Source organism: Panulirus ornatus, chromosome 11, assembly GCF_036320965.1.
Source record: "Panulirus ornatus isolate Po-2019 chromosome 11, ASM3632096v1, whole genome shotgun sequence".
Lineage (NCBI taxonomy): Eukaryota > Metazoa > Arthropoda > Malacostraca > Decapoda > Palinuridae > Panulirus > Panulirus ornatus.
The window spans coordinates 51,287,889-51,302,905 of NC_092234.1; the positions used below are offsets into that span (position 1 = coordinate 51,287,889).

The 15,017-nt window shown below is 38.6% G+C and overlaps 2 protein-coding genes across 2 annotated transcripts in view; both read right to left on the bottom strand.

Moving 5' to 3' along the window:
• The window catches only part of LOC139751523 (collagen alpha-3(IV) chain-like), a 28,652-nt gene extending 21,953 nt beyond the window's left edge, over positions 1 to 6,699 (bottom strand). The window contains exon 1 of the mRNA XM_071667021.1: positions 6,557 to 6,699. Within this exon, the coding sequence (XP_071523122.1) occupies positions 6,557 to 6,699 (143 nt within the window). The remainder of the gene's footprint in view (positions 1 to 6,556) is intronic.
• Positions 6,559 to 15,017, bottom strand: part of LOC139751519 (uncharacterized) — a 302,420-nt gene continuing 293,961 nt past the window's right edge. Inside the window, exon 28 of the mRNA XM_071667018.1 lies at positions 6,559 to 6,734. The gene's annotated coding sequence lies outside the window, so the exon portion shown is untranslated. The remainder of the gene's footprint in view (positions 6,735 to 15,017) is intronic.

Consider the following 15,017-nt stretch of genomic DNA (forward strand, 5'->3'; position numbering starts at 1 on the left):
TAGGCACTTGTCCAATGCACTCTTGAATTTCTCTACCATCCATCCCATGCTGTTTCTGAAGGTACATGGCAAGATATTAGAGGGTCTTGGGTCCTGATGTTTTAGGTGTTCTCTCTTTTTGTGCATATTACACCTTTGAATTTTACAGTCTATCATGCCTGTCGTGCTAGTAAGATGTTATTTCCTAATGTCAGTTGGGAACCATACCTATTATTCCATCTATATCTCTGAAGCCTATTTCCTCTAGGAACTCCCATCAAGGGGGTGGCCATGGCAAAAGGGTCTCCACTTATCCCGTTGTTACATGCCTCCCTTACGTACACCATTCCACAAATTCTTCCACACCTTTAACTGTACTATCATACACGCTTCATGTAAACTCCCTATCTTACATTCTTTCCATATACCCAAATCACTTCAAAGTATTGTGTTTCATCCACTTTACCACTCCACAATTCATTCTCTTTGCATTCCCTGCCATGCCAAATCTCATACACCCCCTCATTTCTTTCTTCATTTGAAATAGTCATACCACATGCTCCTCTCAAATACCTCATTTCCACAGCCCAGATTCCTGACCTCTGTGACTCATTCCATGTCCATATTTTGCTGCATAGGTCTGGGGCAAGAGGACTATGCCATCCCTTAATCCTTTCTTCACCTCCATACTTACACCTCTACCCTTCATTATTCTATTAGCTTGTACTGCTCTTTCCCCTAACTATCCTTACATCTCACCAAACTTACCCAAGATAGCTCCTAAATACTTAAATTACATTCTTTTACCTCTTCCAGTCTTTCTTCCCCAATATCAATATCATAGTCTAGTACACTTTCTTCTTTCACTCTATTTGCTTTTGCAAAATCTATACTTTCACTCTCTTTCCTTCCAAACACCATTAATTTACTTTTATTTGCATTTACCTTCAATTGCCTACACTTATAAACACCATAAAACACTATACAACCTTCTGCAACTCCTCTTCAATCTCAGCAAACAACACAGTATCATCCACAGTCTTGTCACTACCAACACACCTTACTGCTACATTCCATCTCAGCAGCCCCCTTTCCCTAATTTTCCTTTCACCTCTCATATCACTCCATCCATACCTTCAAGGATACAGATGAAGATATACCTCTCATGTCTGTGGTCATTCATGGTAACTTAGTTCCTATACTACATTGATATGGGCTGTAAAAGACCTCTGGATACTTTCTAAAATCTGCAATTTTGCCCAACTTGTAGGGTGAGATTAGATTGCAAGAATATTCAATTCGAGGGAGAATAAGTACCTTGATTAACACCATCAATGGTTTTCATTCCCTTATCTTGAATTTCTACAGGATCCAGCCTGCCCTCCTTCAGCATGAAGCAACCATTGTAATGTTACATTCGATGACCATTATTACTCCAAGATCTTTCACATTATTCATTTGGTTTATGATAGCATATGTTTCTATCTGGTATCCTGTGTTGTTTCTGATTTTGGCATTTTCACCATGCTGGAGGAGATTAAATCTATTTCCAATGAAAAGCATGTTGTACTTAGTTGTCCAGTTAAAGACTGTTTACATCACTTTGTAGTCAATTGGCATCATGTACTGATGTAATCTTCATATTTATTCTTGTATCATCTGCAAAGGATGATATGGAACTGTGGTTCATGTTTGCATCAGTATCAGATATAGGAATGAGGAACAGGAGGGGTGCATGTACAGTTCTTTGTGGGACTGAGCTTTTTCTTGTAGAGGTTTTGGAGGTGGCATGGTTTATGAGTTGTGATCTGTTAGTTTAAAAGTTGTATATCCAACTGTCAGCATTTATGGTTATTCCCATCATTTGGATGTTATGTGCTATGACATCATAGTCACATGTCAAATACTTTTGCAGTCTGTGTAAATCACATCCATATTTTTTTCTGCTTTCCAGAACTTTGATAATCCTAACACAATGGTCAAGCAACTGAGAGAGGCACAATCTCTTGCCCTGATGCTATGCTGTCTTGGGTTATCCAGTTTATTCACTCCCATAAATTCTTTCAGTTTGCCTCTCGGGACTCTTGAAGATTTTAATGATGTGTGATACTAATGATATTGATTGAAAGTTTTGTGGAGTAAGGCTATGTAGGTCAGTTTCAGACTGGAATTATGCCAGGATCTATACTTTTTCTCCAGAGGAAATTTAGTGCACCTGGTAGAGATGTCTTGCATTTCTTCATAAAGACTGAATTCCATGAGTCTGGGCCTAGGGCTGAGTGCATGGGCATGCTATCAATGGCCCTCTTGAAATCTTGTATCAAGAAAGTGATACCTACTATGTGTATGCTTAGGAAATTACTGTTTAGGAAGAAGTCTGTTGGATCATTAGTGATTTTTTGGCTCACTGAATACCGATTCATACTACTTTCTGTTTTAAGTGGGCAAATGTAGTTTGTGGTTCTGGATTTACATTTTGCACATGATTAACAGTATTTTGGGTTATTTCTTATTTCATTTATGGCTTTTTCTTTTTTTGTGTGTGTTTTATATGACATTTTTTATAATTCACTTGACAGGCTTTCTTTCCTTTGCCATGTGAACTGCAGCTCCTTTAGAAGACTTGCAGTTCTTTATCACCTCCTGTAAAGTGCTCATCTTTCTCATTGTAAGTTAGATCTTTTGTATCTTCTTGTATCTGATACATGTTTGAAGTGCTAAAGTGGTCATTTATACATACATTCCTCCTCTGTTTTGGTACTCAGCATGACATTCCTCCTCTGTTTTGGTACTCAGCATGGTTTTCCATTGTGTTCACAGACATCTCATTGATTACATCCTCCCAGTTTATCAATTTACTAATAAAACTGAAATTACTGAAAATACCTCCAGTGTTTCATGTGTTCTGACTAGTTGCTTTAGTATCAAAGTGTTTTCACTTCAATCAGGGTGTGATCAATGTATCGGGAGTTTGAGATAGTAAAATCACACACAAGATCCATATCGTTTGTGAAGAAGTTCTGAATGTTATTTCCTCTGGATGTTTTTGTTATTTGTTAGGTGAGGGAGAATTTTTCATGTTATTTGAATAACTTTTTTTTGCAGCTGTTCATCCAAGCTGCTTCCAGTATCAGAATTTTCTGCTGTGATGTTACTTCCTGTCTGTCTCCATTCAAAGGGTGGTAGGTTGAAGTCCCTTCAGCAAGTATATTTGGCACTGGGTTTCTGAGAAGGTCGATACATGATTCTGTGTGTTTCTTATTTGTTCCGTAAATTCATGACGCTTTGCATCATGTGGTCTATGGATACTTGCAGTGATCAGGTTTGGGTTTTTAATCTTGACAAGTGCCTCTACCATGTCATTTGGGGAGTTGAGGAGTTCATTTGTTAGAAGTGTATCTACTATATAAAGTGCAACTCCGACATATGATCTTCTAGTCCTGTTGCACCTGTACAGTTTGTAATTTGGGGTACACACCTGACTATTCATATGGTCTTTTGTGTGTGTTTCAGTGAAGGATGCCAATACTGCACTTGACTCATTTAGCATTTGTTCTATGTGATTTCAATGCCTGTATGGTGGTATATATGAATAAAATCATATGGTTTATCTCTACTGTTTTTTCTGGGTTAATATGCTCTGTTCTGCTGAATTTTTCTCTGAGGAGGAAAGCCAGCGTCTTCCTCCTCTAGTAATTCTTCCCTACCTCTTGTTTGGGCCTTTGTCACTAAAGAAGAATATGTATTTTGATGTGCACAATAGGTATGTCTCATTGTCCCTGACATGTGATGGTTTTCACAGTACTCATTCAAGCAGCTCTTAATCTCTACTGATTGTTTAAACTATTCTGGATGATAGAACCTGCATTCTTCCCCTTGCAGGCAAATTACCTTTCTTCAGCCAATTCAAACATTTTGTAGGGGTTTGAATTTACATTTTCCCATAGTGATAAGTCAATCTTGCAATACATGCAATTTCCCTTTGTGTGGTATCTAAAGACTGTCCATTCCTAGATTTGCTGTTCACTTATTGCATGTCTGTTGCCAGGCCTGAGATAGTTCCCTGGCTTCTGCTTTCTTTCTACGATAATCCTTCCATTCCAGAGTCAGCATCAAGTCCCTTTCTGTGCTCATATCTGTGCCAAAAGTTTCATGGCCTCTACTCTCTCCCTCTCCTTCCATACCTGAGTCAGTGTCCCTTTCTTTATCATAAATATGTCTATGCTTGCTGTTTCCTGGCTTCCACTTACTCCTTCTTCTACACCTATATCAGCATCTCTGTCACTTTCTCTTCTCATGTCTGTGGTTAAAGTTTCCTGCCCTATGCTGTCCAAGTGAAATCCCACAGTGGACTTTCCCTTTGTGGCTGTGACAGAGTCTACTAGGTTTACCTGACCACTCCACTACAGCATTTCCCATTTCTGAGTTTCCATCTAGTCCTATGATGGGATAGATGTGTGAAGGAGAAATGTTCACAAAATTAGAGTTTTCTCAGGCATACAGACAAACTGTTGATTTAAAGAGGCATAAAAAGATTCTGAATACAAATACCCATTTAGGGCTGTACCAGTATAAGAAACTGCTATTTGACATTTTAAACGTTCCAGCCACTTTTCAATCTTTAATGGATTAAGTATTACAAGATAAAGTAAGACATTGTTTAGATGATTCAATTAGGTTGAAACAACAGAAAGCACTATACAGTTTGTTATCGGTTCTGACTTTGGATTTAGGTTCAAAAGATCAAAATGGATAATGAGGCAACACAAGCTGAAAGGGAAATGCTTTGGCTTAGAAACCAAGCCCTCTAAATATGTAATGCCTCTGTAATTTGAACACTCACCTTTATCCCTTTTACCTTTGTACAATGGCACTATTCATGCATTCTGCCCATTATCAGGCACTTAACCATGATCCATACATACATTGAATATCCTTACCTACCAATCAACAACACAGTCACCCCCTTTTTATAATAAAGTCCACTGTAATACCATCCAAACCTGCTGCCTTGCCAGCTTTCATCTTCCACAAAGCTTTCACTACCTCTTCTCTGTTTACCAAACCATTCTCCCTGACCCTCTTACTTTGCATATCACCACAACCAAAACACCCAATATCTGCCACTCTATCATCAAACACATTCAACAAACCTTCAAAATACTCATTCCATCTCCTACTCACTTCATCACTATTGCCCCCTTCACCGATGTTCCCATTTGTTCTCTTGTCTTACGCACGTTATATACCTCCTTCCAAAATATCTTTTTATTCTCCTTGAAATTTAATGATACTCTCTCACTCCCACTCTCATTTGCCCTCTTCTTCACCTCTTGCACCTTTCTCTTGACCTGCTGCTTTCTTTTATACATCTCCCAGTCATTTGCACTACTTTCCTGCAAGAATCGTTCAAGCGCTTCTCTCTTCTCTTTCACTAACAACCTTACTTCTTCATCCAACCACTCACTGCTCTTTCTAATCTGCCCACCTCCCACCTTTCTCATGTCACATGCATCTTTTGCACAAGCCATCAGTGCTTCCCAAAATACATCCCATTCCTCCCCTCACATCATTTGCTCTCACCTTTTGCCATTCTGCACTCAATCTCTCCTGATACTTCCTTGCACAATTCTCTGTTCCAAGCTCACTTCCTCTCACCACTCTCTTTTCCCCAACATACATTACCACTTATCTGGTTTGGGGAGAATATTATTGCTTAATAAGAGGAAATTACAGCATAAAAAGATTTTGTTCATATTCATAAGTAATGTTCATTACTTGATGTATCTGAAAGACTGTCATCTACTCTCTTAAAAGTTTACATGTCAGTTATGAAAGAGGGTAGAGTGTTTGATACTTTCATTTAGTGGATACTGAAAACTTACATATATCTCAAAATACATATTTTAGTACCTTTACATACTTTTTTAGAGAGTCCTGTATTGCTGAGTATCTTTTAGTAGTTAAGTCTGCCACCAAGCCAAATAAAACGGGATGATTTGTGTTATTGTATTACTCAATTATCAGGTGCATTAGAAATAAAAACTGGACTTTACATCTATATAACGGCTCCTTACTTTTTCGCATTATATACTAGGATGATTCCTCAATTGTGACTATCTTCATTCATTTCATCTCCAAACACAAAATAGTTTCACATCTAATCACCCATCATTCCTACAACAACTAAATCTGAAGTTTCCCTACTCTAAGAAAAATTTCTCAGGTTATCTATACACCTCTTCCACAGTTTACCAATCCTCTTTGTACCTTCTACTGTTCTGCTATATGTTTTCATGACCCACCTTTGATCTTCCATATGCACTGCATAGCCATGACATCCTAAGATTCTAATATCCATGTATCTTTCAGATAATTTCCCCACACCACATAACTTTCTCTCTTCATTACATTTATCCTTAGAGAACATAACCAGTAACAAACTTAAGTTTGGCCCTTTGCACCACAAAGTTTAACATATCTTTCAATAAATCCAAATACACAGTAAAGATTTAATTGTAATCATTTATCAATGATTACTCGTGTAATTCATAGAAATTCATTCATATTTACTTACTTTGAAATATATTTTTCTATTTCTGGTCCTTCAATTGGTGTCATCATCATTGGCAATGGCTGTGTAGTTGACAGCCAGTAAGAGTAATCATTCCTTTGAGAGTAGTCACATACATTGTTGAGATTACAGAAGAGGTATGGCATAGTGCTGAATCTCTTCAGGCAGCTACCTGGAGCACCTAGTGTAAAGGAAAGATCATTTATTCAGTTCCTGAGTTTAAGCAAAGCCCATTCAATTCAAATTCAGAATCATGAACCTCATCAGATGCAAGCCCATTCAATTTCAGATATGAATTATGAACATTTATCAGATGCAAATATCACACAGAATCTTTTTCAACACTTAGCCATTAACAAAGCACCTATCAAGATACCATTCCAGGTAAATGCCTTTTTTTCTACTTAAACTATTATTCATGTAAACCCTGTGAAATGGTTCTCAGAAATGGGGTGATGAAATTTTCTAATTAGTCAAAATTTTGAAAAAGAACTTCCAACATTTTCATAAATTTTTACTTTTCATGATTTTGACCAATCCTGAGCCCTTTTTAGTTGAGGGTAATACTTTAATGATATGAAATTATACTATACATGCTAGATTTATTTTTGATTTTATGGTTTACTGTTACACATACTTTGTTTCATCTATCTATATCTCTGATGCCTGTTCCATTTGGAATCCCCCTCAAAGGGGTGCCCATGGCAACAGTCTCCATAACTAAAGAACTCCAGTGCTGCTTCTAAGCCTTAAGTGCCTCACCCCTAACAGGCCACTGGCAGAGGGAAAGTCTAGTGCAGTATTTACAGAGGCTCCTAACTAATGTTCCTAATGACTACTTTTATCTAATGGTCCAACCTACTACTTTTACAAATGTTTCTACATAATAATCCTTCCTAAATGTTCCTACCTACTGTGTCTACCTACTGCTCGTACCATTTTGTCAAAAGGAAGGACTAGTGCATATTGCTCACCACAGGAAAATCTAGAGTTTATGAAGGATGAGCTGTGTGAGTTAAGTGTTGTCAAGTATTACATATGACAAGGAGAGATTGTATGTTTGTGGACACAACGCCAGTAGTCCACATGTTAGTGAAGCATAAAGAAAAGACTATTACTTGGGTCAGAGGAGTGCAACTTGACAACCACTAAAATGCTGGCTCCAAAAGCAGATGTCACTAACCTCCTGATAACCAAACGGGTTGTACTGGTAATATGCTTCCCTGGCCACTTCCTGCCTACCAACTACTGCCTACATCAACTTATGTCTAGCAAGCTACAATAAAGTCTACCACAATATTACTGCACTTCTTAATTGCTCAGTGTGCACACTATCTGTAAACTCACACTGTAGCGGTGGATTTCCAGGAGGGACTTGAATCCTGTAGTATTTTAATGATATACTACTGTAGAACTTTGTAACTGTATATTAGAATCATTACCTGATATCACCATCATATTCTTTTTAACAGTGCAATTTCATGATAACATCATCCAAAAGTTAGAAAACAAATTCATAGAACACTCTGTTTTCATGTTTTCACAAAAGGCACAGGTGTAAGTAAATGCATATTCTTACATCATTTTCAATTAATAATGAAATGTTTAATTACATTTCATGATGTTTTAGTTATAATGTCTTTCATAATGACATAAGAGCAAAATAACACAAGCTTCTTATCACATTCCAGCCTCTGATGTTCACTCTACTAGAAAGACCAAGTTTTCATAGTCTCACTGTACCAAATAAAAGAAAACCACCAAACCTGAAACCTACAATGGGTAATATAATAAAAAACAATGCTCTGAACCTGAAAGCAACCAGACCAGGATGATCCAAAACCATAAAGTCAACAATAATTTCTGAAACATACCAAAAATGCATAAGACAAAGATGCATGAATGCCCAGCAAGGAAGTTGGAATGATTATTTGAGTGGCTTCAGACACATTCAGAAGATTAGAATCATGGTTGAGAACTTTACCAGATGAACCTAGAATAGATAACTTTCACTGAGGAATAGCTGCTAATAAGAATAGCATTATACATTAAGCAAGACAAGTGAGGGGACAAGGCAAGGCAGTAGAGAGAAATGTCATTTATCAACATACAAGTCAAGTGCTAAGCGCAACATGTTAGCCCTGCCACCATGGCTAAATCCTATCATAGGTACTCATAGATAAAGCTACCTCAATCCATCATCACCAGCATTCTAAGTAAGAATCATTAAATATCACCTAATTTACCAGTGAAATGGCAAAACAAGCTGAACCAGAGTCTAATTTCATGACAGAGTGGGTTACATCGATGATAAGCTATTTCAGGTATATTTCATACATGAGAAATGGTGGATTGGGAAAGTTCTTGGTCTAGAACATAACCCTCTTATAATATTTATTTTATTTATTTTATTTTGCTTTGTCACTGTCTCCCGCGTTAGCGAGGTAGCGCAAGGAAACAGACGAAAGAATGGCCCAACCCACCCACATACACATGTATATACATACACATCCACACACGCAAATATACATACCTATACATCTCAACGTATACATATATATACACACACAGACATATACATATATACACATGTACATAATTCATACTGTCTGCCTTTATTCATTCCCATCGCCACCCCATCACACATGAAAATAACCACCCCCTTCCCCCAAATGTGTGCAAGGTAGCACTAGGAAAAGACAACAAAGGCCACATTTGTTCACATTCAGTCTCTAGCTGTCATGTAATAATGCACCAAAACCACAGCTCCCTTTCCACATCCAGGCCCCACAGAACTTTCCATGGTTTACCCCAGATGCTTCACATGCCCTGGTTCAATCCACTGACAGCACATCGACCCCGGTATACCACATCGTTCCAATTCACTCTACTCCTTGCACGCCTTTCACCCTCCTGCATGTTCAGGCCCCGATCACTCAAAATCTTTTTCACTCCATCTTTCCACCTCCAATTTGGTCTCCCACCTCTCCTTGTTCCCTCCACCTCTGACACATATGTTCTCTTGGTCAATCTTTCCTCACTCATTCTCTCCATGTGACCAAACCATTTCAACACACCCTCTTCTGCTCTGTCAACCACACTCTTTTTATTACCACACCTCTCTCTTCCCCTATTATTACTTACTCGATCAAACCACCTCACACCACATATTGTCCTCAAACATCTCATTTCCAGCACATCCACCCTCCTCCGCACAACTCTATCCATAGCCCACGCCTTGCAACCATATAACATTATTGGAACCACGATTCCTTCAAACATACCCATTTTTGCTTTCCGAGATAATGTTCTTGACTTCCACACATTCTTCAACGCTCCCAGAACTTTCGCCCCCTCCCCCACCCTATGATTCACTTCCGCTTTCATGGTTCCATCCGCTGCCAAATCCACTCCAAAATATCTAAAGCACTTCACTTCCTCCAGTTTTTCTCCATTCAAACTTACCTCCCAATTGACTTGTCCCTCAACCCTACTGTACCTAATAACCTTGCTCATATTCACATTTACTCTCAGCTTTCTTCTTTTATACACTTTACCAAACTCAGTCACCAGCTTCTGCAGTTTCTCACCCGAATCAACCACCAGTGCTGTATCATCAGCGAACAACTACTGACTCACTTCCCAAGCTCTCATCCACAACAGACTGCATACTTGCCCCCCTTTCTAAAACTCTTGCATTCACCTCCCAACAACCCCATCCATAAACAAATTAAACAACCATGGAGACATCACACACCCTTGCCGCAAACCTACATTCACTGAGAACCAATCACTTTCCTCTCTTCCTACACGTACACATGCCTTACATCCTCGATAGAAACTTTTCACTGCTTCTAACAACTTGCCTCCCACACCATATATTCTTAATACCTTCCACAGAGCATCTCTATCAACTCTTATCATATGCCTTCTCCAGATCCATTAATGCTACATACAAATCCATTTGCTTTTCTAAGTATTTTTCACTTGAAATTACTCATACAACAACATTCTGCTAAAACAACAGATCCCCAGGGATATAATCCTGTCATTCTGGAAACCTCACATTACAGGAACAGCTAAGTCTGCCTCTAAGAAACTGGGTGTCCAGTTTAGATGTCATAACTTCTCTCTTGAGCAATTGCTCTGTCTATATAAGGGATAGATTCATCCATGTATGGAGTACTGCTTTTACATTTGGGGTAGTTCTAGCTCTGTATCCTTACTTGACAGAGTTGAGTCAAAAGTGGTATGACTTATAAACTGTCCCAGGCTAACTTCTAAACTTGCCCCTTGCCTACCACACAATGTTGGTTCACTTTCCCTCTTCTGTAGGGATTACTATGGTTTTTGCTCCTAAGACTGACTGCTTGTGTAACCCCACTACTAGATAGACCATGCATTACTAGGCAAGCTGCTGTGTCACATGATTATTGTGTGGCTATCGGAGACTCATGGGTGGGCCGTTTTAATACCTGCTTCTTTCCCTACACATCGAAGCTTTGGAACTCTCTACCTTCTCATGTGTTTTCCAATAACTATAGCCTGGCACATTTCAAAAGACAGGTCTTTCACTTTCTTAAAAATTCATAAATACTTTCCCTTGTCTTTTCTTTTTCCATTTCATAATTCTCTCTATATTTCAATTCAGACCTGGCTTTGATGTGGACTTTTTTTATATAACTGGAGCTTTGAGCATAAAAAAATATATATCTAAGATACAAGAATACATATGAAAATACACCTTTATTTGCCTCATTAATATATCTGATATATTTGAGTCATATGTTCCAGCAGAACAAGCATGCATATACAAATATCATTGCATTGTTTTGGTTCCCTTCTGTGTTCTTGTCCCTACTCATATACTCACTTAAGTAAATAGATCATTCTCTTCACTCATTCTAAACCTTTCCGCTATAGTTTATCTATTATATTGTTGTGGACCCCAACTTCTGTTCAATGACTAGTTACTGTAAATATCTAATTTACCCTTAGTATGGCAATTCTTAACATTATCAAAGAACTTTTGATTTTTTGTCATCACTCAAAAGAGCTTTCTCATAGAAATCATATAAACATCAGTAGAGTAATACATTCATTACTTAGATGCATTGTAAGATTGTAAAATGAATAAATGTTCAGGCTGTAATCCTGCCACATGTGTGATGCGTCCTCCCATTACATCTGAACATATACACACCTCTATGCAATCATGTTAAAATTCCCAAAAATATGTGCTACATCATTTATATGAATATAATTACCCTAAGATCAATTTTTACAAAAAAGTTATGGATTTATCCTTTTCCTCTTTCTAGAGGCTCCCAAGGCCTATTCACATCTACTCTCAACTTCCTTCTTTCAAACACCCTTCCAAACTCAGTCATCAACTTCTGCAGTTTCACACTTGAATCTGCTACCAGTGCTGTATCATCAATAAACAGCAACTGACACACTTTGCAGGGCCTCGCACCCACTAAAGACCGCCTACTGGCCCTTCTCTCCAAAACTTTCCATTCATCTCACTCACCACCCCTTCCAAAAACAAATTAAACAACCATGGTAACATAACCCACCCCTGCTTCATTTAAAGCTATTCACTCTCCTTTCCTCCAACTCATACATATGGCTACATATGCCCTACACTGATAAAAACTTCTCACTGCTTCTAAAAGCTTTCCTCCAATGATTTATAATCTTGAGACATTCCAGAGTATCTCTATCAACCCAATCATGTGCTTTCTTAAGATCGATAAATACCAAATACATATCCATCTGTTCCTCTACATATTACTCACATATATTCTTCAAAGAAAACACCTAATCCATACATTCTCTACCACTTCTGAATCCACATTGTTCTTTCCTAGTCTAATGCTCTGTGCATGTCTTCATTCTCTTGATCATTACCCTCCCATACAATTTACCAGGTACAATCAACAAACTTATACCTCCATAGTTTGAACACTCATCTTTATTCCCCTTGCCTTTATACAATGGCACTATACATGCATTCTGCCAATCCTCAGGCACCTCACCATGATCCATACATACAGTGAAAATCCTAACTAACCAATCAACAACACAGTCACCCCATTTTTTTAATTTTTCAACAGCAATACCATCCACTCTAGCTATCTTGCCACATTTCATCTTATGTAAGGCTTTCACCACCTCTTTTCTCTCCACCAAATCACTTTCCATGACTCCCTTACTCTGCATACCACCCCTACCCAAACACCATACATGTAACACCCTATCATCAAACTCATTAAACAGTCCCTCAAAATACTCACTCCATCACTACCTGTTAGCACTTCCCCTTCTGCCCCTTCATTGATGTTCTTATTTGTTTTCTTGTTTTTCACACATTATTAACTTCCTTCCAAAGAATCTTACTCTCCCAGAAGTTTAGTGATACTCGCTCTCCCCAACTCTTATCTGCCCTCTTTTTCAATCCCTGCACCTTCCTCTTGACATTTTGCCACTTTCCCTTATACATACCTCAATCATTTGTGCTCCTTCCCTGTGAGTACTGCCCAAAGTCCTCCCTTTTCTCTTTCACTAGCAATTTGACTTCTTTATCCCACCACACAGTACCCTTTTTAATCTGCCCACCTCCAACCTTTCACTTGCCACATGCACCTCTAGCACATGCCAGCACTGCTTCCCTCAATACCTCCCACTACTCATCCATTCCCATTGCTTAAATTACTCTCACATTTTACCATTTTATCCTTAATCTCTAAATGTATTTCTTCACACACGTCTTTCTTCCAAGCTCACGTACTTTCACCACTCTCTTCTCACTAATATTGTTTCCTCTTTTCGTAAGACTTCTACAAATCTTCATCTTTGCCTCCTTAAGTTAGTTATCAGACATACCACCAGCTGCCCCTCTGAGCACATTTACATTCATTAGTCTCTTTTACATGCCTATCAATTAATATGTAATCCAACAATGCACACTGACTATCTTTCCTACACACATACATATACTTGTGTATGTCCCTCTTTTTTAACAGATATTACCAATCACCAGTCCTTTTTTTCAGCACACACCACCATAAGCTGGTCACCTTTTCCATTCATAATACTGAATACCTCATGCCCCCATTTATACCTTCAACTGCCACACCACTCGCCTTCACATTCAAGTCACCCATTACTAATACCTGGTCTCTTGCCTTAAAACTTCTCACACACTCATCTTCTGTTGACAGTTACAATGTAAAGATAAGAACATATAACAGTGATACAATATAAATAAAGTGAATTTGTGTTTACTAAGATATATATTGTATATTTTTTATTACTATATTTTGTTGCTGTCTCCTGTGTTAGTGAGGTAGCACAAAGAAGCAGACAAAAGAATGACCCAACCCACCCACATACACATGTATATACATACACGCCCACACACACACATATACATGGGAGGGTATTGATTGAGAGGGTGAAGGCATGTACAGAGCATCAGATTGGGGAAGAGCAGTGTGGTTTCAGAAGTGGTAGAGGATGTGTGGATCAGGTGTTTGCTTTGAAGAATGTATGTGAGAAATACTTAGAAAAGCAAATGGATTTGTATGTAGCATTTATGGATCTGGAGAAGGCATATGATAAGAGTTGATAGAGATGCTCTGTGGAAGGTATTAAGAATATATGGTGTGGGAGGCAAGTTGTTAGAAGCAGTGAAAAGTTTTTATCGAGGAAGTAAGGCATGTGTACGTGTAGGAAGAGAGGAAAGTGATTGGTTCTCAGTGAATGTAGGTTTGCGGCAGGGGTGTGTGATGTCTCCATGGTTGTTTAATTTGTTTATGGATGGGGTTGTTAGGGAGGTGAATGCAAGAGTTTTGGAAAGAGGGGCAAGTATGAAGTCTGTTGGGGATGAGAGAGCTTGGGAAGTGAGTCAGTTGTTGTTCGCTGATGATACAGCGCTGGTGGCTGATTCATGTGAGAAACTGCAGAAGCTGGTGACTGAGTTTGGTAAAGTGTGTGAAAGAAGAAAGTTAAGAGTAAATGTGAATAAGAGCAAGGTTATTAGGTACAGTAGGGTTGAGGGTCAGTTCAATTGGGAGGTGAGTTTGAATGGAGAAAAACTGGAGGAAGTGAAGTGTTTTAGATATCTGGGAGTGGATCTGGCAGCGGATGGAACCATGGAAGCGGAAGTGGATCATAGGGTGGGGGAGGGGGCGAAAATTCTGGGAGCCTTGAAGAATGTGTGGAAGTCGAGAACATTATCTCGGAAAGCAAAAATGGGTATGTTTGAAGGAATAGTGGTTCCAACAATGTTGTATGTTTGCGAGGCGTGGACTATGGATAGAGTTGTGCGCAGGAGGATGGATGTGCTGGAAATGAGATGTTTGAGGACAATGTGTGGTGTGAGGTGGTTTGATCGAGTAAGTAACGTAAGGGTAAGAGAGATGTGTGGAAATAAAAAGAGCGTGGTTGAGAGAGCAGA